Below are 25,494 nucleotides of genomic sequence, written 5' to 3'. Positions count from 1 at the left end.
AAGGTTACAAACAATTAACAGACTGTTCCCAATGATGAGGTTGCTGATTGCCGAATCCAAGGCGACAGCACGATATGTAAGGGTGTGCTAAGAGCTCAGATATAGTTTACATATACAATATGAAAGACCCTCACACTGACAGGACTTGAATACCAGAGCAGGACCATTAACCTAACAGATCATTGAAGTTTTAGTCAATTATGGCCAAGTACAATTAAACTGTAGCAAACAATGAAAGGAGGTGCAACATCAATTTTTTTTCCTTTTTTCTTTAGTGACATTTGGCCATCAGCATACAGCCATGCGAAACCTTTTCTGCTTAAGTCTTCATAAAAATGTCCATGTATCTACAGCCATTGTCTCCTAATCACCATGGCAGGGAATACAGAAAGATGTGTTACTTACTATTCTATATAACATCAATTACACAATTTAAAAAACACTCCAGTGAAACCATTTAGGTACTTGGCCAAACCTGCAATTTCAATGGTATCATGTGGACAACACCTTAATAGAGTTTCTTTAATTTTCAATACCCATTTGTGCTTTTTCTGTTTCCATTGATGACATTTATCTGAGAATGTTTAAAAAAAAAACAATGCAAGTACCAGAATGTTCGACGTCTGCGGCACAATACTCGAAGTAAAATCTTAATATAAACTGTATACACAAATGTTTAAAAACTGATGCATCTGGGTTTACTATATAAATAAAAATGGACTCTCCACATTTAAATAACCATTTTAATGTCTTACAAATATTGTTACAAATAAGTTTCTGGGAACTCAAATGTCACTTCCCTTCCCGTTAGCTTCTTGTAGACAGATGCGAAGGTGTCAACCTGAAACAAAGGTTTATTATAAATAATGTGCTTCTGGAGTACACACAATAAGGCTTTTTATTTAGCTACACTGACTTTTTAAGTAATATTCATGAACACGACCAAAATAATAAAAGTTTCAACCACAGTGAAACATGCCAAACTTAACTTTAAAAAACAAACCAAAATTGCTGTAAAAAATGAAAATTCCTTGGCTTAAAATATAGTAAACTACAAAAAGAAATTAATTAGAAATCAGATGTGAGAAATCTAAAAAGCTCCACAACATTTATGAGGAAAATTCCTTCAAATGATAAAAATGTGCTAGGATTAATAAGAAACTGTTGTAAAAATTCTGTGATTTCACATGCCATAATAGTCTCTGCATGTGTGCTATCTGAATGGCATCCATTATTGCTGTCATAGATCTACAGAATAATGTGCTATCACATAAATTTTATATACCTAGTTTTTATTAATCTAACAACATTTTATCATCTGATTTGTTGATATGTTTTAACTTTCAATGGACTGTTTATCCACTGAGTTCCTGTTGTTTCTGCCCATCAGGATACTTTAAAATGGTTCAAGACACAAATTTTACACACACACACACACACACACACACAAATTGGCACCTGCATGTAGTATCAAACTATTTAAACAATTTGTGGCAATGGCAGACCATAGCTCAATGCAGATCACAGACTCTGGGAAACAAAATTAAGTAATTGCCAAAATACATATTATGATGTATAAAGCACACAGAGCTCACACTGGATTTAAATAATATGTAAACCCTAAGTGAAACTGTATGGAGTCCTCGAGCCACCATCTTAAACTAGACCATCCTCACAACAATCAAACCAAGATAGGTTTGATAAATGCTTAACACAATGAATGGTACTTAGTTCAATTTATAAAGAAAACTACATTGTTGGTAGTTTATGGATGTTCAGAATTTGTTGTAGATATAAATGTTATTTCTAGTAACCTTTAAGAAGTTAAAACTAACTAAATTCATGTACACTAATGCAGTTACTTAAATTGTGGTACAAAAATAAAAGTCCACTTCAGAAACTGTGGACTCCACAAAGAGAAGGTACTTAGCTTCTGGTGGAACTGGAACTCCCAACACAGGCAACAAGCAGTGAAGTAAAAGCTTTTGAAAAACGAAGCTTCTTTTTCATGGAAGGAGGAGGAATTTGTTGTAGAAGTACAGCACATTATTTAAAACGAAAACCAACAGGACCTCACGTCATTTAAATAGAATGCTTTCAGAGCAAGATAAAGATAAAACAGTGGCAAGCACTGAAGGAACAGAGTAAGAAGTAAAGTCATATCAGACAAGTACATGGCAAACAAATAAAATTACAAATGAAGCATTACAAATAGGTGACTATAATAGAAACAGAGAGGGGAACTTACAAAATAGAAAAGAGAATAAAATATGGAGAAAGAGAGAGAGAGAGAGAGAGAGAGAGAGAGAGAGAGGGATAAATGATGTTTGGTTCGTGGGGCACTCAACTGCAGTCATCAGCGTCCGTACAAAGTCCCAATTTTTACACAATCCAATCTAGCCACCATGATGATGATAACACAAACACCCAGTCCCCATGTAGAGAAAATCCCCAACCCGGCTGGAAATCGAACCCGGGACCCCACGATCCAGCGGCAACAATGCTAGCTGCTAGACCACGAGCTGGTTGGTTGGTTGGTTGTTTGAGGTTTAAGGGACCAAACAGCAAGGTCATCAGTCCCTTGTTTCAAATATACTCCATTCTGCTAACGGGACATCTCAGAAAAGTCAGAACAATAAAACGGAAAAAGGGAAAAACGTAAAAGGGCAGTCACGTTGTCATTGGTAAAAAACAAATGAGGGAAGTCGGCAAGAGAACGAACCCAACACTATGCTGAAGCAGCATAGGCAAGACCACCTGTGACTTAAAAGGTACAACTGCTATAATGCAGAAAATACGTATGGGAATAGAAAGACTAACCAAGCCTTTTTTTAAAAAAAGGTTAAAAAGAGTAAAAGGGGAAGAAAAGAGGATTCCGGTCAGGGAGGTGAATCGGGAATCTCTGAACATTGCCTACAGTGGGAGACACCCAAACACTCACCGCCCTGCCCCAACACCAGAGAGATTAAAAACCTTAAAACTGAGAATAAAAACCACTCTCCCGGAGGAAACCGAGAACCAGAGAGACCATCCGGGAATCGTTAGCCAACATCAAAGGTAAAGTGTGGGGGAGTCTGTACTTAGCACGCAGAGCCAAAAGAAGGGGGCATTCAACCAAAATGTGGGCCACTGACTGGAAGGCTCCACAACCACATAGCGGGGGTGGCTCATCACGCAAAAGGTCAGCCTGGTATGGCCAATGCGGAGACGACACAGTGTGGTCGAGTCCTTTCGGGAGAGGCGAAAGGAAGAACGCCATGGGCCTGGTGTCACCTTAATTGCACTAAGTTTATTAGACAGTGGAGTAGCCTCCCAAGAATTGGCCCATGACTGTGCGAAGTGGGATTTGATGTGAAGCCGTAAATCCGCTGCAGGAGGGGTTACAGAAAACGGGAGGTAAGTAACTGCTCCCCCAGCCAAACGATCAGCGAGCTCATTTCCTGGGATACCCACATGGCCATGGACCCATAGGAAATCAATGGAACAAGCAGCACAGTGAATATCAGCGAGATGGTCATGGATGGCAGAGACCAACGGATGGCGTGAAAAACACCGGTCAATAGCAAGAAGGCCACTCATCGAGTCCGTACATAACAAAACGCGGTTGTGTTGGGATTGTTTAATAAAGGTAAGGGCCCGGGAAATTGCCATCAATTCCGCAGTAAACACCCCACATGTAGGTGGCAGCAGATGATTTTCCGTTCCAACAGAGGACGTGAAGGCATACCCAACATGATCAGCAGATTTAGAGCCGTCAGTGTAAAAAACAACAGCATCCCGAAACTCCCATAAAATTTGGCGGAAAAAGGAACGGAACACCACCGGGGGGATGGAATCTTTCGGACCGCGGCGGAGATCCATCCGAATTCGAGGCCGAGGAACTAACCAAGGAGGGGTGGAGGGGAGGGAGCGAGGAAGACAGGACAAAGAAGGAAGCTGAAAATCATGGTAGAGAGACGCAAGGCTCAGCCCAACCGATAAACCCGCCCGAGGGCGGGAGTCGGGTGGGCGACGTCCATGGTCTGGGAACAGGATAGAATAGGAAGGATGAGTGGGAGAAGAACGGATAGTGAGGGCATAAGACACCAGAAGCTGGGACCGCCGAACAGAAAGGGGTGGGATCCCAGCTTCAACCAGGAGACTATCAACAGGGCTAGTAGGGAAGGCACCGGTGCCCAAACGGATACCACGATGGTGGACTGGATCCAGCACGTGCAGTGTGGAAGGAGCAGCTGAACCATAAACTTGACAACCATAGTCCAAACGAGACAGAACTAGAGCACGATAAAGACGGAGGAGGAGGGAACGGTCCGCACCCCAAGAGGAGTGGGCAAGGAAGCGAAGGACATTGAGTTTACGGAAACATCCTACCTTCAGGAGTCTGATATGGGGCAGCCAAGTGAGCTTGTTGTCGAAAAGAAGACCCAGGAAACGAAACTGTGAAACCACAGGCAATCGTTGTGCAGCGAGATAGAGCTCTGGACCAGGGTGGACCGTAGTACGGCGACAGAAGTGGACTACCCGCGATTTTAAAGGAGAGAATTGAAACCCGTGTGAGAGGGTCCATGCAGAGGCACGCCGTATAGCCACCTGGAGCTGCCGTTCTGCAGATGCCATCGAGGAGGAACTAACCCAAATGCAGAAATCATCCACATACAGGGCAGGGGCGACCAAGGGACCGACAGAGGCCACAAGTCCATCGATAGCAATGAGGAAAAGAAGGACACTCAAGACAGCACCCTGTGGGATGCCCGTCTCCTGGGTCCGTGGAGAACTAAAAGCAGTACCAACTCGAACTCTGAATGACCGATGGATCAGGAACTGGCGGATAAAAATCGGGAGTTGGCCCCGAAGACCCCACTGATGAAGGGTTAGTAAGATGTGATGGCGCCAGGCCGTGTCATAGGCCTTGCGAAGGTCAAAAAACACTGCAACCAAATGGCGGTGCTGGGAAAAAGCCTGCCGAACTGCGGATTCCAAGTGAAGTAAATGATCGATTGGAGATCGTCCCTCTCGAAAGCCACACTGGTAAGGGGACAATAGATCCCGAGATTCTAGGACCCAAGTGAGCCGATGGGCTACCATCCGTTCAAGTAACTTACAAACAACATTGGTCAAACTAATTGGCCGATAGCTGTCAACAGATAGGGGGTTCTTACCAGGCTTAAGGACAGGAACCACAATGCTATCCCTCCACTGAGAAGGGAAGTCACCCTGGAGCCAGATACGGTTAAACACCCGAAGAAGATGTTGCCGTTGTGGAGCACTGAGATGTTGAAGCAGTTGGTTATGAATGGAATCTGGGCCAGGGGCCGTATCATGAGAAGAAGATAGAGCAGAAAGAAATTCCCATTCAGTAAAAGGTTCGTTATAAGATTCTGACTCACAAGTGGTGAAACATAAGGCGAGAGCTTCAGCCTGCTGTTTTTGATGAAGGAAAGCAGCTGGAAAGGAGGCTGACGCTGATGCCACTGCAAAATGGGTCGCAAGATGTTCTGCGATAACTAATGGGTCCGTACAAATGCCATCTGGGAGGTGAAGGCCTGGTAGGGTGGACTGCCGATGGCAACCTTGGAGAGAGTGAAGTGTAGCCCATACCCGTGACAGAGGGACAGTGGAACCAAGGGAAGAAAAGAATCGTTCCCAACATATCTGCTTGCTCTGTTTGATTAAATAACGGGCTTTAGCGCGAAGGCGTTTAAAGGTAGTAAGGCTGGCTACGGATGGGTGCCTCTTAAAGTGTTGCAAAGCTCGACGGCTTTCACGGATGGCAATGGCAATGGCCGTACTCCACCACTGGACTTGCCGGCGACGAAATGGTCCAGATGAGCGCGGGACAGCAAGGCTAGCAGCGCGAACAATCGCGTCAGACACGTCACGTAGGACGTCATCAATACAACCCGACAAAGAGGGAGAAAACTCGACCTGTGCAGTGTATAAAGGCCAATCGGCGCGGTGGAGAGACCAACGAGGTAACCTGTCCATCGGGGAGCGTGATAATCAACGGGAAATGGTCACTATCAGAAAGGTCGTCGTGTGGCGACCAGTGTAATGAAGGGAGGAGAGAGGGAGAAGAAAGAGAAAGATCAATGGCAGAAAAGGTACCATGACCGGCACTGAAATGAGTAGCGGAGCCATCATTAAGAAGGCACAGGTCGTGGTCTGCAATAAATTGGTCTATAAGAAGACCTCGTCTAGATGGAAAGGCACTGCCCCACAAAGGATGATGAGCATTAAAATCCCCAAGGAGGGGGAAGGGAGGAGGAAGTTGCTGAAGAAGGGTGGTTAAGGCAGCAGGTGTAAGAGTCCTGTCAGGAGGGATATAAAGATTGCAAACCGTGACTGCAGAGTCTAAGTGGACCCTAACAGCAACCGCTTCCAATGTAGTTTGGAGAGGAATCCACGTGCTAGCAATGTCTGTACGGACCAATGTACAAACGCCACCAGAAGCCCGCAAGGGTCCGACCCGATTTCGACAGAAAACACGGAACCCACGGAGGGTCAGTGAGTGAGCATCAGTAAAATGAGATTCCTGGAGAACCACACAAGCTGCAGAGTAGGACGAAAGAAGGGATTTCAATTCCGGAAGGTGACGATAGTAGCCATTACAATTCCATTGGAGAACCACAGAACGATGGTTTAAATGAGGGCTGAACACGCTAAATCCAGTCATACCGCCGGGTCCCCACCCGTCACCGACAAGGAGGGGGCGACATCCATGAATGACAGGTCAGAATCCGGTTGTGAAGTCGGGGAAGGGACCTCCAGTGACACCAGAGGCTCTTTGTCCCGGGACTTACGTTTCTTCTTCTTTTCAGGCTGAGATCGAGGAGGGCTGTGTGGCATAAAGGAGCCAGCTGCAGCAAGATCAGGAACAGAAAGAGACCGGGCGACCTGGGGGCCGACAGACCGCGGCTCTCGCGGTCGCCGCGCGGCAGCAGACCTTTGACCTGGAAGGTGCCGGGAAGGGGCATCCCGGGAGAGGCGCCCTTGACCGACAGACGCCGAAGGAGTGGGACACTTCTCCGGCTGGGGAGGGGGAGCAGCGCCCAGAGAAGAAGGTGTGGGAGCTGCAGGGGAGGGGGGGAGGAATGGGGTCCGGGATGGGGGTAAGGAAGGGGGAGGAAGGGGTGAAGATGTAACCAAGGCATAACTAGATGTCATGGACACAGGGTGCAGTCGTGCATATTTCTTACGGGCCTCTGTGTAGCTTAAACGATCGAGGGACTTATACTCCTGTATCTTTTTTTCTTTCTTATAGACTGGGCAATCTGGTGAACGTGGAGAATGACTACCATGACAATTTACACATACAGGAGGGGGAACACAGGGACTCCCCTCATGGAGTGGACGTCCACAGTCACCACAGAGAGGGTCCCGGGAACAGCGAGAAGACATGTGGCCAAAACGCAAGCACTTAAAACACCGCATAGGAGGTGGGATGTACGGCTTCACATCACAGCGATAGACCATAATCTTAACTTTCTCAGGAAGGGTATCCCCTTCAAAGGCCAGGATAAAGGCACCAGTATCAATACGATTATCTTTAGGACCCTTCTGAACACGCTGAACGAAGTGAACACCCCGCCGTCCGAGATTGTCCCGAAGTTCCTCATCAGTTTGAAGGATGAGGTCCCTGTGAAAAATCACACCTTGTACCATATTTAGAGACTGGTGAGGGGTAATGGACACAGGAATTGTGCCAAGATGGGTACAGGCACGAAGGGCCGCAGATTGGGCAGCTGAAGCGGTTTTTATCAGCAACGAACCCGACCGCATCTTGCTCAGGGAGTCCACTTCACCGAACTTGTCTTCAATGTGTTCCACAAAGAATAAAGGTTTGACACTGGTGAAAGTATCTCCATCAGTCCTGGTGCAAACTAGATAACGGGGGAAAGGTTTGCCCCTAGACGACGGGCCTGACCCTCTTCCCAGGGGGTAGCCATGGAAGGGAAGGCCGAAGGGGCAAGAGAAGCAGCACTTGAGGAATCAGTACCACGCAGAGAGACGGCCGCAGAAGAACGGCCAGAGTTTTGGACCCGTATGCGTTTCATCTGCATAGCGTCTGCCCTGATACCACCCACTCCGATCAGGGGCTCTCCTCACGGGCACCACCCAGCCACAGCAAGGGCCGTCTGGCACGGCGGCCATTGCCGGGAGTTCCGATGCTCCAGGATGACGAGCAACCACTCCAACGCATGCATGAGGAGGCCACAGCTCAGGTATCAGAAGTGTGATCCCTGTGTGTTCAGGGGGCTCAACCAAAAGGGTACATAGCGACCCCACCACATGGGCTGGCTACCGTGCTGGCTATGCACCCTAGCATCAAACAACGACGTGAAAGAAAAGGTGGAATGTACTAGGAGGGCGCACGTCGGAGACACTAGGTAAGGTGCTCTTCCCCAAATGGCTCACACTACGGAGGAGAAATTTTGGAATGGAGGTCAAACCCCAGAGGGGGACCAAGGAATGCCAGAAGGAGGAGACGATTACGCAACAAATCCGGAGTGTAAAACCAACAGAACCAGGAGGATAGCGGGGCCAACATAAGCAAGGACACCAATAGTGGGAGACGAGAGGGCGAGGGGAAAGGAGCATGGAGGGGAAAGGAGGGGAAGGAAAAGGAAATGCAGCCCGGGAGAGAAAGAAGGCTGCAATGGCTCGGGGCCCCGTGCTCGCCACGCACGTATCCACAAAAGAGTTGTGGATCCCCTTGGGGGACCACGAGCTGAGAACAACACAAGGATAAAGCTTAGTGAGGTAAACACCAGGAATGTAATAGAATGAGGAAGTACAGGTGTCAAAGAACAAATGATGGGGAACTGGGGGATGGAGAATAACAGGAAGATATGAATGACCGTTATGGTAAGAATGTCTGCATAATTTGAAATCAATCTCCATTCCCCCTCCCCCAAACAACATTCATATTATGCAAAACACTGAAGTGCATGGAGGAAGGTTCTTCCCACTGTGTCTTTAATTCAATTTTCTTCCCATTCTATTCACGAATAGGGTGCACAAAGGCTGCTTAACAGTCTTTGTGTGTACTTTTATAAGTCTAACCTTTTGTGATATGATACATAGGAGGCAATAGTATGCTCTTAGTTTTCCATCTTAATACTGGTTCTTTAAACTTTGCAAGTAGGCCTTCGCAGGCTACCTGGCACCTATCTTCAGTTGTCTACCAGTTTAAGTTTTCTATGCTCTCGGAGAATCAATTAAACCTCAGACTGCTGCATTGCCCTTCTTCGTGTACAGTTAAAATAACTTCCCACTTTTGAAAGTACAACCGCAGCACACACAACACAATCACAAGTCTGATTTCCCCTTTCGTGCCACAAACAGGTCAGCTAATAAAGTGGATCCTGTCACTACCCTACTAGTAAATGGAACACAATATAGTCCAGTTCACGAATTATGGCTGAACAAAGCACAGATGGGGATCGCAGAGCTGCCGGTTTTGCAGTGACCATTGTGGTATACACACAGAGTGACTTTGTGCTCTAAGAAAGAGGATATTCACAGATTATGTCTACTGCTTGCTTATGTGGAATTCGTCTCTTCCCATCATCAGCCACGACAACTCAACGTATGAAATAAAAGTGAATTAAATACCTCACTACAATCACATTTAATGCTCACACTGACTACAACATCTGCATAACAGCACTCTGAACACCACTGTGTTATCATAACACTACTTCTAGATGATCTGGTCTTTATCAAACTATCGGACAAGTAGCAATGTATAAACAGTTCAGTAATTATTTCTTCAGACACTTCAGGGTATCAAATTTTTTTTTTACTAGTACAACCAGTCTATCCTGTTTTGTCAAATTAACTGAAGAACAGTTACCACTCAAACAGCATAATTATATGTAACAGGTGCACATTTTCTATGGTACAACTAATTTCAATCACATTCAATTATCTTCACATCTATAAGCACCATGTCTTTTCTATACAGGAATTACACATTAGAACACAAAGTAGTCTTATTGCTGTACAGACATGATGGGTTGCTTATGCCTAGGGACCTGAAAATTTCGCATTTTCTATAAATAGATATACAGATGCAAATCTTACTCAAAATGCAAAATTACTTTAAAAATGCTATTTCATAGTAAATTTTATCCAGATGAAATACTTTATCATAGGTAGTAGAAAGTGGCTTTATCTTCTGCATATAAATATTGAAAATTTAACAAATTTTTGGTTACTGATGTTGCACATACGGTGAGGATACATTATGTACATAACAATGTGCTTGCAAAATAAAGTGTATGAACGCAATGATGTACCGGTGCACTCACACTGTTCTGATTCTACACCAATTGTGGGTATCTGAATGTCTGTATAAGGTATTTACTACGTAATGCAACATAGGACTCTAGAACAAAAGAAACATGTACATTTACCTACGAGAGTGGTTTGAAAAGTTTTCGGAACAGAATAGAAAAAAGTATTTACATCACTGAAACTTTATTTTTCAATGCAGTCTCCTTGTAGATTAATGCACTTGGTCCAATGATGTTCCAGTGCCTTGATCCCGATCTTTAAAATGAGTTTCCTCCAGGCCTGCAAAATAGTTGTCAACTCCAGCTATCAATTCTTTGTTTGAAGTGAATCTTCATCCAGCAAGAAAAATTTTCGGTTTTGGAAAGAGATGGAAGTCTGACAGTGCCGTATCAGGTGAATAAGGTGGGTGGGCAACAATTCACATCTTAGTTCATATAATTTTGCCGTGGCAATGGCACGTGTGGGCGGCTGTGCATTGTCTTGATGGACGACGACTTTCTTCCTTGCTAAACCTAGGCTTTTTTTCACTTATTTTTTGATGCAATTTGTCCAGCAGGTTAGCATAGAGTTCTCCAGTAATTGTTTGCCCAGTGGGGATATAATCTACAAACAGAATCCCTTTCACATTGTAGAATGCTAAGGCCATGAACTTTCCCTCCAAAGGAATTGTCTTTCTTTGGTGGCGGAGAATCAGCATGTTTCCTTTGCTCTGAATGATGTTTTGTCTCTGGGGTATAGTAGTGCACCAAAGTTTCATCTGTGATCACAATATGGGCCAAACATTTTTCTGGTATGTCCATTCCCATGAGTTTTTGATCCACTGTCAAAGAGTTGCGGCACCCTTCTTGCAGATAATTTTTTCATTTCTAATTCTTCAGTTAAAATGTGATATGACATCTGGCAAGCATGAGCAATTTCACGAACTTTCAATCGGCAGTCCTCCACAACCATTTTGTGCACTTTTGCAAGGATTTCTGGAGTAATGACATCTTGGCCGGCCACTGAGCGGATCATCTAACCTCTCCCAACCAAATTTAAATGAATTTGTCCAGTTGGCAACAGCCGAATATGAAGGAGCAGAGCCCCTGTGTATTCTGGAAATCTGCATGGATGTCCTTTGCTTTCACACCTCTCTTTACGAAGTACTTCAGCACTGCTCTAGTCTTTTTTCCACCTTCGCAAATCACTACGCGGGAACAACAGAGCCCCGTCACCACCACAGCTCTTCCAAGAGCACTGACGTAGCACGTGTTTACAGGCAACAGTCGAATGAATATCTTGTGAACAACTCACCTCTCGTGGTGATTCCGAGAACTTTTCAAACCACCCTCGTACTAACTAAAGATCAAATTCTGACATAATGCAGACACTTTTTAATGTGACAGATGTTTTGAACTGTGACTGGATCCAATATTGGTAGAGCCAATATTGGTAGAGTGAGCCTGAACTACCTCATTCATTTCTCTGCCAACCTCAGCAAGCAATTTGCAGTAGCCATAACATAACGCTTTTGAGTGAATGTCACTGCAACGGTAACCCAGCCATTACTGTGCTGTGCAGAGTAATTGTTTGTAAGTGTAAAATTCAAAACACAACCACAGAACACTGAAGGACCATGCAAAATCAATTGAGCACCCACATAGTTCTCGGTATTAATAATACTATCAACGGCTTTATACACTGTCAGGCAGGAACGCCGTCTCCTCTAATAATGTGGCATCTTCTGTGAGAGCGGTCCAATGCTGTTGTCCGAGCAGCTGCACGAAGACTGACTCCATTTTACCAAAATCATTACTTACATAGGAAAAACTGCTGCATCCTAAAGCCTTCGCTTCTCGATGTACCCTTGTCCATTTAGTGACTGACGCTACAATTTTCTAAGTCCCGCGACTGTGTGTTATCCAGGACAAGCGCTGAGGTCATTCTGGCAGCCCTGCCGCCGCGTAAGCAGACGCACTGGCACGAGTGCTGCTAGAATGACCTCAGAGCTCATCCGAGATAACACAGTCACGGGACTTAGAAAATTGTAGCGTCACCCACTAACCGGACAAGGGTACATCAAGAACCTGAGGCTCAAGGATGCAACAGATGGGAAAAGAAAATTAATGTCAAGAAACACATTATATCAGAGAACCACCGTTCACTGGCAGGAAAATGCTGCTGCTTCTCACCAGCAACAATTTGTTGTAAGCTTAAAGAGTGTCAAAAGAAGAGAAAGACTATTGTGGAAAAAAGCTTTACATTTGTGCAAAAGCGAAAGTTCCTGTCAAAAAGCTTCCCTATCCCCCGTCATTGCATGTTGCGTTACAACCTTTTAAATTTCTAACGTTCATCATTTCCTAATAAAATTTAGATGCAAATTCCATCAAAAACAGGCTACATTTTTAGTTCTCAACTTACACAAACTAGAAGAATCTGAAGATGATCGAAATTAGTCATACCATAAAAAATGTGCAATAGACTGAAAAATAAACTTTTACAAAAATGTCAACACAGTTGCAGAATTTCTTTTGACAAATATGTCGGCTATAGTGTAAATTTGTATGCTGGCTAAATTCTCCACGGGGGAAAGGAACCCAACTATGGTATATCAGATTTACCATTAATAGTGACAGTGGAAATGCAGACAATACATCTAAATCTGAACAAACCTTATGCTCAATGTTTGTTTGCTGAGTCTTGTCTAGGTGCACTTTGATGAGCTGGGATCCATCCAGCTTCACTCGGATCCTCTTTCCAACAATTTCAGCAGGAAAAACTATATCTTCCAGAATGGCATCATATACTGCTGTCAATGTGCGGCTGAAAAACAAATTAATAAATGTGTTAATGGCTGCAGCATACAGAAAATTAAGCTGGTTACCACATCTGTCATCAATCTTACTAATCATCAGTACTAGAGCAAAGTTACTAGTAAAGACTGCCACCCTCTCAGCCAATTATACCACAAACAAAAATGGGCTTCAATATAGCCAAAGTGTAAATTAACTTGGTATTAACGAAGCATAATAATGAACATTTTTAGAACAAATAACATTTACAAATTGATAGGACTGTAGCATTTGTTTAAGTCTTGTCAGCCTCCCTGCTTAGTTTTGGAGAATTTTATTCCTCTGTAACAAATTTTGGTTAGCTGGGTTATAAGGGACCAAACAGGGAGGTCATCAGTCGCTGGAGTTATGTCCACAAGAAATTTGGCACAATTATGGAAATATATAGGTCATATCAGACAAAAGGTCTCCCTGGGCACATATGTGGTGATTAGAAACCTCACCCAAATCCATCCCCTAACCGACCCAATTAAATGTGAAGAGTTACAGTGTAAAGAATGCTGCCTAGCCAGGAGGCTTGTACTAGTAAAAGTGAGAAGGCTAAAAATTTAATGAACGTCAGAGGAACCAACAACAAGAGAAAAATAACTGCATCAAAAGGTGGGTACAGCCACGCAAGTGTCACTCACAGCTTTGCATGCGGCAGTTGCTGTCTCTTCCACAGCCGTCTCACCCATGATCTGTTATAGTCTATGTGTTAAAAGACAGGAACAGCGTCCACTCAGATAAAGCATAAAAATCTATTGTATTGTTCATTACCAGCATTTATCAAGGACAAGGAATCAAAGCCTTGCCTTAATCGAAGTGCTAACCCTGCAGAATATGGTGCAGCAGAAAGAAGGGCTAACAGCATCTAAAAACAATGTCCACCCCCGGTAGGTGAGTGGTCAGTGCGACAGACTGTCAATCCTCACGACCCAGGTTCGATTCCCGGCTGGGTCGTTCTCCGCTCAGGGACTGGGTGTTGTGTTGTCCTAATCATCCCCATCAACGAGCAAGTTGCCGAAATGGCGTCAAATCGAAAGACTTGCACCAAGCGAACGGTCTACCCGACGGGAGGCCCGTCACATGCCATTATTATTATTATCATTATCATCTAAATACAATTAAAACAAAGTAACAGATAACCAGGCAGCTGACAGGAAGTAGATAACACAGTTCCCCCCAGACCCAGTAAGCGGCGGAAGGTACCCCAATCTGAGCCACATTGCTCCAGCTCCAAAAGTAGTTTGATGTTATACATAAGAATAAAAACTAATTTCTCTGAGAAAACAAAGACCAGTTCCGCCATCTGTACATTGGCTGTCTTCAAATATTACAGGCAAAGAATCTGTAAGACATGCTTACCATGGAGCCAGAAATGCATTCCACCAGGATGTGAACTGCCTAAGGCTTCACAACCACAATGTGGGGATGGCTCATTACATAAAATAAATTTGGGTTCATCTGGTATGAATTATACAGAGGAAACAGTATGGTGATTCCTTCAGAGGAACTGAAGGAGGGGTTATGTACAACAGTAGCCTTTTTGATAATGGGGAGTTTATAAGAGAGGGCTGTAGCCACCAGATTACATTCCACCTCAGCAAATTCACACCTGGAATGACTAAAGCAAATTTTGGTCAAGTAATCACTTTTCTCGCCAAATGGTCATCCAGTTCCTTCCATGATGTACCCACATGACTTAGCCCCCAGAGAAAGATAACTCAGCAAGCAATACAATGAGGTCAAAGAGGTTCATGAACCACAGATCTCAGGGTGACAAGAGTAACACTGGTCAATAGCCTGCAGACTGCACACCAAATTACTACAAATTAAAATGGGGTTGAGAGGTCTTTTAAAGAAAGCTTCGAACTTTATCAATGGTTATCAGTTCGGTCATAAAAAACTACATTTCCAGAAGCAAATGGCGTTCCTACTGGGAGGAGATGTAAAAGCATATCCTGTTCTGCCTAAGGATTTAGCAGTGTCAATGTAAATGTCAAGGGAAAAGTTTAAGTACATTGTAAATTGTAGTCGGGAGAGATACATGCATAGTAAACGGATAAAGGAGGGAAAAGACCCACGATTGTTTAATAACAAAATTCGGCAGATGCTGGTGGAGCAGACTGCTCCACTCTCAGTTCAAAAGGGAACACACAAATGACAAACGAAGGTTGTTAGAGATTCGCGTGCCTGTGAAAACATCTATGCGCAAAGCATTGAACTACCACGACCGTCGCACCTTAACAAAAGATCTGGCACAGAACCCGAGAAAATTCCAGTCGTACGAAAAATTGTTGACCAGGTCTACGGCTTCCATCTAGTCCCTTGTTGACCAGTCTGGTGTGGCGGTTGAAGAGAGCAAAACAAAGTTTTATAAATTTCTTACTCCAGAAATCTTTTAGGCAAAATAATTGTACAACATACATATGGATAACATAGGAATAATAAGTAAACCTGGCATAGAGAAACAACTGAAAGGTTTAAAAACAAATCACCAGGTCTGGATGGAATCTCAGTTTGATTTTACAAAGAGTACTCTACGGCATTGGACCCTTACCTAGCTCATCCAGCACATAGTCCCAAGCAATGAGAAAAACCAGCAAATGGCTCCAGGATATGAGAAAGGTAAAAGAACGGACATGCAAAATTACATACCAATAACCCTAACTTATGTCTGCTGCAGAATCCTGCAACATATTCTCAGTTCAAATATAATAAACTTTCTTGAGACAGAGGCTTATGCCCAGGAATCAGCAAGGTTTTAGAAAGTATCACTCGTGCAAAACTCAGCTTGTCCTTTTCTCAAATTATATACTGAGTTCTAAGGATGACGGGCAACAAGCAGATTCCATATTTCTAGATTTCCAGAAAGCATTTGACGTGGTGCACCATTGCAAACTTAACAAAGATACGAACTTATGGAGTAAGTTCACGGATATCCGAGTGGCTCAAAGACTTCTTAAATAAAAGAACCCACTATGTTGTCCTCGACGATTAGTGTTTATCAGGAGTGCCGAAGGGAAGTGTGATACAACCGCCATTGTTCTCCATGTACATAAATGATTTGGCGGACAGGGTGAGCATCAATCTGCAGCTGTTTGCTGATGATGTCGTGGCGTAAGGTAAGTTATCCACGTTGAGTGACTAAGAAGATACAAGATGACTTACACCACATTTCCAGTTGGTGTAATGAATGGAAGCTAGCCCTAAATGTGGAAAAATGTACATCAATATGGATGAGTAAGAAGATCAAACCCATAATGTTCCGATGCAGTATTGCTAGTATCCTGCTTGACACAGTCAAGTCGTTTTAAATATCCGGGTGTAACATTGCAAAGCAATATGAGGTGGACCGAAAATGAGAGAACAGTGGTAGGGAAGGTGAATGGTTGACTTCGGTTTATTGGGAGAATTTTAGGAAAGAGTGGTTCGCCCGTAAAGGAGACCACATATAGGATGCTGGTGCGACCTACTCTTGAGTGTTTGGGATCTTTATCAGGTCGGACTGAAGGAAGACATCGAAGTAATTCAGAGGCGGACTGCTAGACTTATTATCAGTAGGTTCAAATCTAAAGTATTACAGAGATGCTTCGGGAACTCAAATGGGAATCTCTAGAAGGAAGGCGATGTTCTTATCGAGAAAAACTATTGAGAAAATTTAAAGAACCGGCATTTGATGATGACTGCCAAATGATTCTACTGCCAACATACATTCCATGTAAGGACCGCAAAGATGAGAGCAATTAGGGCTCGTATAGAGGTGTATAGACAGCTGTTTTTCCTCACTATTTGAAAGTTTAACAGGATGGGAAATGACAAGTGGTAGTACAGGGTACCCTCCACCACAGACCGTACTGTGGCTTGTGGAGAATCTATGTAGATGTAGGTGAAACATGCTGAACACATTCTAAGGGGGTCAGGCAGAGGTCCTGGCAGAAAGCCTCAAGGTAATCCTGGCCTAGGGAAGATGTCAGGAGTTCATGTCCCCTGTATACAAAAGGAATTTGATACTTTGGATGTTTATGAAACTTTCTGATTTTGTAGCAGAGAAAGAGTTGGTTCCGTTGGAACTAAAGTGGTAAGAACCCCACTTTGGCGAGGAGACTGCCCGGTGTGAGCGACAGTGTTTAGTTTTAATAATTATGGACTCAATCCAATAATTTCAAAGCCTTAATGTCATTAACCTGGCAAATAGCCCAGTCAGGACATAAGACCAGGGCCTGGTAAATATGGAGTAGAGGAGCACGATCCACATCCCAAGTGGCATGGGCAAGGAATCAAAAAGCATTAAGCTTTCACACACACACTTTAACCAATACAGGGCAGTAATGTCAGCTTTTAATTAAAGAGGAGTCTGAAAAACAGGGTCTGTGCACCCAAGGCCCACATGCTGGATAACCAAGCAGAGTTATCAGTTTCGATGGACTATGTTATGACAACACAAATGTACAAGTCAATGTCTAAGGAGATAACTGAAAGCAACAAGAAAAGGTTCAGGTGAAGAACCTTTGGATGGCACCTTGATCTGGCCTTTAGCTGAGGCTACAGACTAGGAGCTACACAAAATGCAAAGGTCACTGACAGGCAGTTCAGGAGTGACCGCTGGTCTGATGGATTTAACTGCCCATCTATGGTGGTGATGAATGTTCTTGGACTTATGGGGAGCCGAGTGACTTATCACCTCTAACCTGAAACAACCAGTGGGACAAAATCTCGTGAACAAAAATTGAGAGAGACCCTCTAAAGCCCCAGTCATGGATGGTAAGTAAAATGTGATGTCGCCAAGCAATATTATATGCCTGATGTAGGTTTAAAACTACAATCAGATGTTTGCGTTTACAAAAATCCAGTCTCATTGCCGTTTCCAATCTAACCACATGGTCGATCATTGATCGTCCATTCCAAAAACCACACTGACAGTACAAAAGGCCCTGTGATCTGAGAACCCAGCATAACTTAAATTACCATCCTTTCAAGCAGTTAGCAGTAGATGTTGGATAGTCTAATGTCTACAGGCACTTTGTTTTTGTGTAATTTAAGGATTGGGACGACAATATCTTGCCACTGCAGAAGGAAAACATTTTATAGCCTAATACAGTATAACACCCTGAATAACATTCAGAGGTTGGCTCATCCGATTATGAATTACACACCCTGTTGAATGTTCACCGTAAAATTTGGCGTGACCCAAGTAGGGGCTGAAGGTGAGGAGAACGTTTTCAACATGTCTTGTGCATTTGAAAAGTAGCCTAAACCTTTCAAGAAGTGCTGGTAAGGTGTTAAACAGGAACGGACAGACTGCCATAAACGATGAAATACAGAAGTTTTTTATCTTTGGCAGCTCTATCAAGTATGGATATTGGCCCACATCTGGGATGAACAGGCACACATTCCTAAGGAGCAGCTTAGTATTTATTGAGGGAGTAAATATGCTAGGTACTGCAAAGTACCTGGTCACAATAGGGACAAAAGTTTATATCATGGGGACAAGATATGAATGATCATACTTTTGCTGTGCTTCAATAGTACAAATGTAATTTGAGACCTTCAGTTCTGTAACTAAGGTAGCACACTTCAGAGATATGGGAGAGTGGCTATTTCCACAACTGAGACAGGTGATAATGCTGTTGTCAGCCAAAGTCTCCACAAACTAGATGATGTGTACACTGGGCAGAAACATGCCCAAAATGCTGGCATCTACAGCACTGCACCATGGGCAGGAAATATGAATGTCACCTTATGAGGGCTACAAGGCACACACCTCCAATGTCTGGATCAGATATTGGAATGTAAGTAGGTTACTTCCTTCAATCCTTACAAATGTTATTAAGGAGACTCCCCAGATTATCTACAAACACTCTAAAATTGTCAATATTCCCTTCAATGTAATGTTGGTACCCAGTAACCAAAAAACCTCCAGCTATGACAGATTGTAATGTCTGTGACAGTATTGCTAGTCTTTGGCCAGTTTTACCTGAGCAGGATCTAAAAGTCCATACAAAGCTGACTACATCATGAGCATGAGGCATTTAAAGTGACTGGTGGGTGACTGTCACTTATGACTAGACTCGCTGAAATGCCAACCGAAGTTTTAAATAAAAGTAAAAATGCCATTATCAACTGAAATCACAGGAAATGGAACTGCTGAGACACAGTAGATGAAGTTAAATAATGACTTAACAACAACTTGGAAAAATATTTGCTGCAGTATAACAATATCTCTACCATCAAAGTCAGAATCTTTACTCCCAACACAATCAGTGTACCTATTTGGTTTGTGGCAATGAACATAACTGATTTGTAAACAGGGTGCTGGAGTGGTTCTTAAATTATGGTGCATCTTTGCGTCACAAAAAATGTGTGTGAAATCTTATGGGACTTAACTGCTGAGGTTATCAGTCGCTAAGCTTACACACTACTTAATCTAAATCATCCTAAGGACAAACACACACACCCACGCCCGAGGGAGGACTCGAACCTCCGCCGGGACCAGCCACACAGTCCATGACTGCAGCGCCACTTGGCTAATCCCGCGCGGCTTGCATCACATCCCTACTTTATTACTCAATAAAAACTCTACAGAAATTTTACATTTCAAATAATGGAATTGTTGTCAATGAAAATTAACATCAAACCATCATAAAAATTTGAAATTTATGAAGAAAGCCAATCGTCACAAGATTCTAAATTTAAAAAGCAAATTAATAATATATAAATAGTCTTCAATTAAGAAATGTTTGCATATTCACCTCCTTGGTCGCTTTTGCTTATTCTTTGTGCGAGTTTTTCTGGTTGGCTTGGGTAAAATTTTCCTTTCTCCAATGAAGACCACATTCTTTCCTGTGAATTTTTTCTCCAATTCTCGCACAAGGCGTATCTGAATCTTACGGAAAGCTTTCAGTTGTGGAATTGGTACATATATTATTATTGACTGAAACAAAAAATGAAACTTAGTTAATGAAAAAGTATCACTGTATTTACATATAATACCTAGAGACATTTCACACAATTGAATCCCTGATGGGAAGATTTTGAATAAATTCACTGAAAATGGTAAATGCAAATAAAATGATGAAGCAAACAACAGAAGTCAAAGAATGAATTCTGACACTGAAAGAGAGCAAGAATACTTTGTACGTGACACCGATTTCAGAAATAAGTATTTTCCTTAGGAAAATGGACGACAGAAAACTATCATAATTACAACAATTACGTCAAGTGAATGTTTCAAAGTTAATGTACTAAATCAAATGATAGATAATTATTCTATTAACCTGCCACAATAAACAGTATACACACAAAACAATCTTCCAATGAAGCACAGAGGTTTTACAGCACTGCTGTCAGTAGTATTTGGTTGATTTTTCTGATATTTTTGTTGAGGCCTTCTGCCTGAAGACTGGTTTGATGCAGCTCTCCACACTAAATTATCCTGAGCAACTCTCTTCATCACAGAGATATAATAACTGTGCACAGGATGGAAGGTGTGAACAAACTCATTTTCTGGCTTTTGCTGAGGTAACTGCCCATCTTGTTCTGACCCAGGTATAGTTCTTCTACTGAATTTCTCCTACTTTATTTTACACTAATGACCCTTTACCCTCCACATACAGTGCAATATTTTTCCATGGTAAAATTTTATTGAGCTTTCATATTTACACTGAATGTACTTTAAATAGTTTTTAGTTTATCAGCCCTGGACTGCTACATTAGTGATTTAGACCCTATGCCTGGAATCGGAAAACGGTTTTCGAATGATAAAGATTCTTAAATGAGCAAGGAGAATATATGAGTATGCCCAACATTCATGCATCTACAGTGTGAGTGAAATTATTCTAGCAGTGACATAATGCATTTAACTTTTAGTCACAGTGTGGATGTGTGTGTGAATTCCTAAGGCACCAATCTGCACAGGTCATCGGTCCCTAGACTTACACACTACTTACACTAACTTATGCTAAGAGCAACACACACATCCATGCCCGAGGGAGGATTCGAACCTCCGGCAGGAGGGGCCGCGCAATCCATGACATGGTGCCTCTAACCGCGCGGCATAGTGTGTACGACATGCTGTCAGTTGACCACTGATAAATGCTGATATGAGAATTAATACAATTTTTAAATAAAATTTTCAGATTTACAACCACGGCAAATGCTTGTGTTTACTCAGCCGAACTGACTGTCATATTAGAAGCTGGTTGAGAAAAGGACCACATGTTAATTTCCCATTAGCTTATATAAGAACTTTAGATCTGTCAAGAAATAAGTGACCAAATCAGAAAGCACAAAACAAAAATATCTTAGACCATATTACATGACACACCTAACGTGTACAGCTTAAAGGTAGACAGCCTGCCACCTAGCAGCAAAACGAGCAAAGCTACGATTTTAGCTGATGGTTTATCTCCCGAGGAGAAATAGGAGCTGTTCTATTCTGCAGTGGATCTGTGCATGTGCAGAGCACACTACTTCTAGCAGGCTTTATATTTATTATTATTTTCACATGGTCAGCATAAAAGGTATTTGACAGCTTTTTGAGGACACCTCGGCGGCTGCACGATATATTCTACACATTTTTCAGATACTTATTTTTTTATAACTACACTAATAAAACAAATGATTTTTTGTCTTGCTGTTGAGAAAACCTGTAGGGTTGCACCTAATGAGAACTTTTTACTGTAGAACTGAAATGGAACAAAGAAGGTATAGTAAATGTGCTTATTGACGCACACAGCAAGGAAAGGTGTCTGCACGATCCTCAACACACACTGTACCATAATAACGTACGTCTACAAATGTTTCGAATTTGTATGTTTCATTTAATGTGCAAATAATTTTACTTTCAATCTGTATGTGCCACCTTAATTGATGACAGTACTGCACATGTTGGATTTGACTGCATCTTTTCTATTATTTCAATGTGACAGGAAGGATAGTGTTGAGAGAATAACCGCAAGAGTCACAGCAAACTGTGTCAGCCACGACCTTTGAGAACTGTACAAACCATTTTGCACCTTCGCAGTTGCACTATTGTATCGGCTACATGAAATAGCTTCTCTCGTTATTGTGCCACTTATGGGAATCTTGTCACTTACAATCGGGTCATTCCATATCAAATCACCCAATAAAAAATAAATTTTACACCCACCTCCTTAGATTTTCATGAAATTTGGCTCAAATGGTTCTAATACCATCCTGACAACACCTGAAATTTTTTTTTGCTGTATCTCTTACAGTTTCTTTTATAAAATTTTAAAGTTTTTATGTTTTGCGTTTTCTGAACCTTCGGAAATGGTCAATTTAATTTGTATTCAAAACTTTAAATTTGCTTATCTTAAAAACTCTTTTAGATAACATCATGAATTTTTGCAGCAAGTTTATTTATTATACGTATTTGAAGATAAAAATGACGCTATTAAAATATATTAATATTTTCTATGAATATATATATATATATATATATATATATATTTTTTTTTTAACGGACGTTTTGTTTTATAAGAATTGCAATATCTAGAGTCTCAGACCTGATAGAATGCTCAAATTTGTTTTAATTTACTCAGAGTCTCAGACCTGATAGAATGCTCAAATTTGTTTTAATTTACTCTTAAACATATAGGCTACTTGATAAAACAAAAATAATGATGGCTTTTTAACATGTTTATTAATTATAGTAGATTACATTAGAATTATGTACGAAGATAGTTTACTTACGACACTTATGTATAACCCAACTGATTGCTCAAAACATTGAATTTGAGTAATTTTGTCTTTTTAATAAACATTAATGCTGATTCAAACTGTTTTTCCACTTCATCCAAGAGCTTTCAGTTCTTTTGATACAGTCTTTTTTGAAGTAATACATTCTCCCAGTGCCGCTTGATTGAGGTGCGTCTACTACACAGACTATGTGCTCCAAAGGCACTATGCAGGAATCTTCTCTTTCAGGCCAATAAAATGATGCAGCTGGTCCTGAAGGATGTAGAAATAGAATTTCTGCATCTTCTTCATCATTGAATATTGTTTTTACTAGTCCAAAGTACCAGTTACCATCATAATTTGCAGCCACATAGCTATTTACGGATGGTTCAACACGAACCCAATCAGAAGAAGAATGGAAAGAAAAGACTAAGGAGGGTTTTACACTATCTGTAGTCCTTCTAATTTCAAGGTTGTTTGTTGGAAGTGGTTTGAAGTTATGAAAACTTCTAGTTCCAGGAATGGTTCGGGTTGCTGAAAAACGTTTTTCTAGTTTTAACCGTAGCAAATCAGCTTCTTTTTTGTCAATAAAGTGAAAATAAATGTTTTCAATATTTTTTTCACAAAACTTGTACACATCGATTTCTGTCATTATTTGTTCTTCGTCTGAAAGCTGTAGACTGGCTTTCCTTAAAATTCTTTTAATAGTTCCTCCTAGGCCATCACAAATTGACTTCCCATGACTTGTTGCAAAAAAAGAGTGTTGGGCCTTCAAATTAAAGTCTCTCAAGTGTTCAGTCAAATTTTTAAAACTGTTTCTATTTTTGTACTGCCCAGCACAACCATCTGTAAAGTAGTGAACTGAGTCAATGTCAGTATGATGTAATGACAGCCACTTTGTAATTTCTTTTTGTACAAAGTTAACAAAACCAGTGTCATGTTCTTGGTCGTCACTAATAAAACAGTGGTTGGAAACAAAAACATTGTTTTCCTCATTTCTTAGAAAAACTCCAACTGGGTGTAGAGTACAACCACCTCTATTCCAGTGGTAACTTTGGATCTCATTTTGTATAACAAAGGAATAATTTTCACTGAAATCCATGACAATAATTGCTGTTTTGGGTGGTGGGTCTTCTTTCAATCTTTTAAAGGCTGCTGATTGGGATTTTGCTATAAACGAGTGCGGGGTGGGCTTTTCCAATGACCTAACCAATAAAGAAATGTAGTCTTCAACACTGATAGACTGTTTGATCATTTCTGCCCCTGTCTGTGTTAACCCACTAACTGATTACAATTTCTTCTTCTAAATCATAATCTTCACTTAGTTTTTCAGTTAAGTACTCAGTTAGTGCAGTATTTGCAGGACAGCTGTCGCAATGATGTAGCATGCAGTTTTGGTTTTCCGTGTTGCACACAAGCATCTTAATTAGGTCTTTATAAGATTCTTCAATTTTCACAGCATCCAGTAATAGTTTAACATTCTGGTGGATACTGCATACACATACAGTGTGTGTGCCTGCAGCACCAGCAAGGATACACCATTTAGGTCTCAAGAAACAAAATTTTGAAAATCCTACTTCTACCTCGGGATTCTCCCATTTGAAAGAATAATAGAGTTCTCTCAAGTTACACAAAATGAGTCTTTTTTGCATGTACACATTTTTTTGAACACTTACTTTGTCTTTTGTTCCAGGTAGCACTCTGGAACTTTCATCCTTTTCATAAAAATCTGTTACAAGTCTTACTGTATTTTCAGAAAGAGTTTTACCTTTTTTTGGACCAGGAGTTTCCAAAATACCCTTTTCAGATTTTAGCTTTCTAGCTTGTCACACCATGTACTCACTTACATTAAATTCTTTCATCACTTTATTTCGAGTCCAAGAATCTGGAGCCAAGGTCAGAATCTGGATTTTTCTAGACTCCCAACAGATGAAATCTTCTCTTTCATAAGAGAAATCATTACATCAAAATCCTTTGCTTTCTCAACCACACTTTTATCTTCTTCGTCATCATCAGAACTTGGTGCATCATATTTTAATGCTTTTGAAACCACATTTTTGGCAGTCTTTTCAATACTGCTAACCTTCCTTTTAAAATAAGACCCTTTACTTTGTTCTGACAAGCCATGAAGCTTTATCGGCGTTAAACCTAAATAATCAAGAGCAATGTTTGTTTGTACAAGGGATTCATTTCTGGATTCCAATGATTCTAATTCAACCATGACTTCATCATCTGTTTCACTTTCATTGACTTCAACTCTTAATTTTTCCTCACAAAAGTTACGGCATGTTGAGCAAAGCTTTTGTCCAGGTTTTATGCTAATATTTTTTGTCAGTAATTGTTTAGAAAGATCCAAGCCTACACTTCTCAACGATTTTTTGATGGGCTTTTTGTGTTTTTTTAGTGGGTCTACACATGTTGTTTGATACTTTTCAAAAACATTTAAAAAGTAGTAGCTGTGGTGTGAACATATATTCTTAAATTCACACAGATTAATTCCAGATCGTAAGTGGATCAAATCTTTTTCTTCCTCACTCAATTCTGATACCGGTTGTAACTTTTTTGAAGGTGTGTAGGTTGTTTGGAAACAGTCGGATTTTTTAAATAACCCTACACTACAGGTTTGAATATCTGACATACTGATTTCACTTTTGGTCCGATTACTGTTGTGGTTACTTTT

At 41.6% G+C, this 25,494-nt stretch overlaps 1 protein-coding gene across 2 annotated transcripts in view; it reads right to left on the bottom strand.

Annotated features, from left to right (window-relative positions):
* Window positions 1-729: 729 nt before the first annotated feature.
* LOC126195104 (40S ribosomal protein S7) overlaps window positions 730-25,494 on the bottom strand; it is a 32,810-nt gene continuing 8,045 nt past the window's right edge. For both annotated transcript variants that reach the window (XM_049933574.1, XM_049933573.1), the window contains exons 3-5: window positions 19,865-20,046; window positions 12,951-13,101; window positions 730-841 (exon numbers count right to left, since the gene is read on the bottom strand). In XM_049933574.1, the coding sequence (XP_049789531.1) occupies window positions 764-841; window positions 12,951-13,101; window positions 19,865-20,046 (411 nt within the window). In that variant the 3' untranslated portion in view covers window positions 730-763. The remainder of the gene's footprint in view (window positions 842-12,950; window positions 13,102-19,864; window positions 20,047-25,494) is intronic.

This window comes from Schistocerca nitens, chromosome 7 (assembly GCF_023898315.1).
Source record: "Schistocerca nitens isolate TAMUIC-IGC-003100 chromosome 7, iqSchNite1.1, whole genome shotgun sequence".
Lineage (NCBI taxonomy): Eukaryota > Metazoa > Arthropoda > Insecta > Orthoptera > Acrididae > Schistocerca > Schistocerca nitens.
The sequence above is the reverse complement of the archived record's forward strand: the minus strand, read 5'-3'. Positions and strand labels throughout refer to the sequence as shown.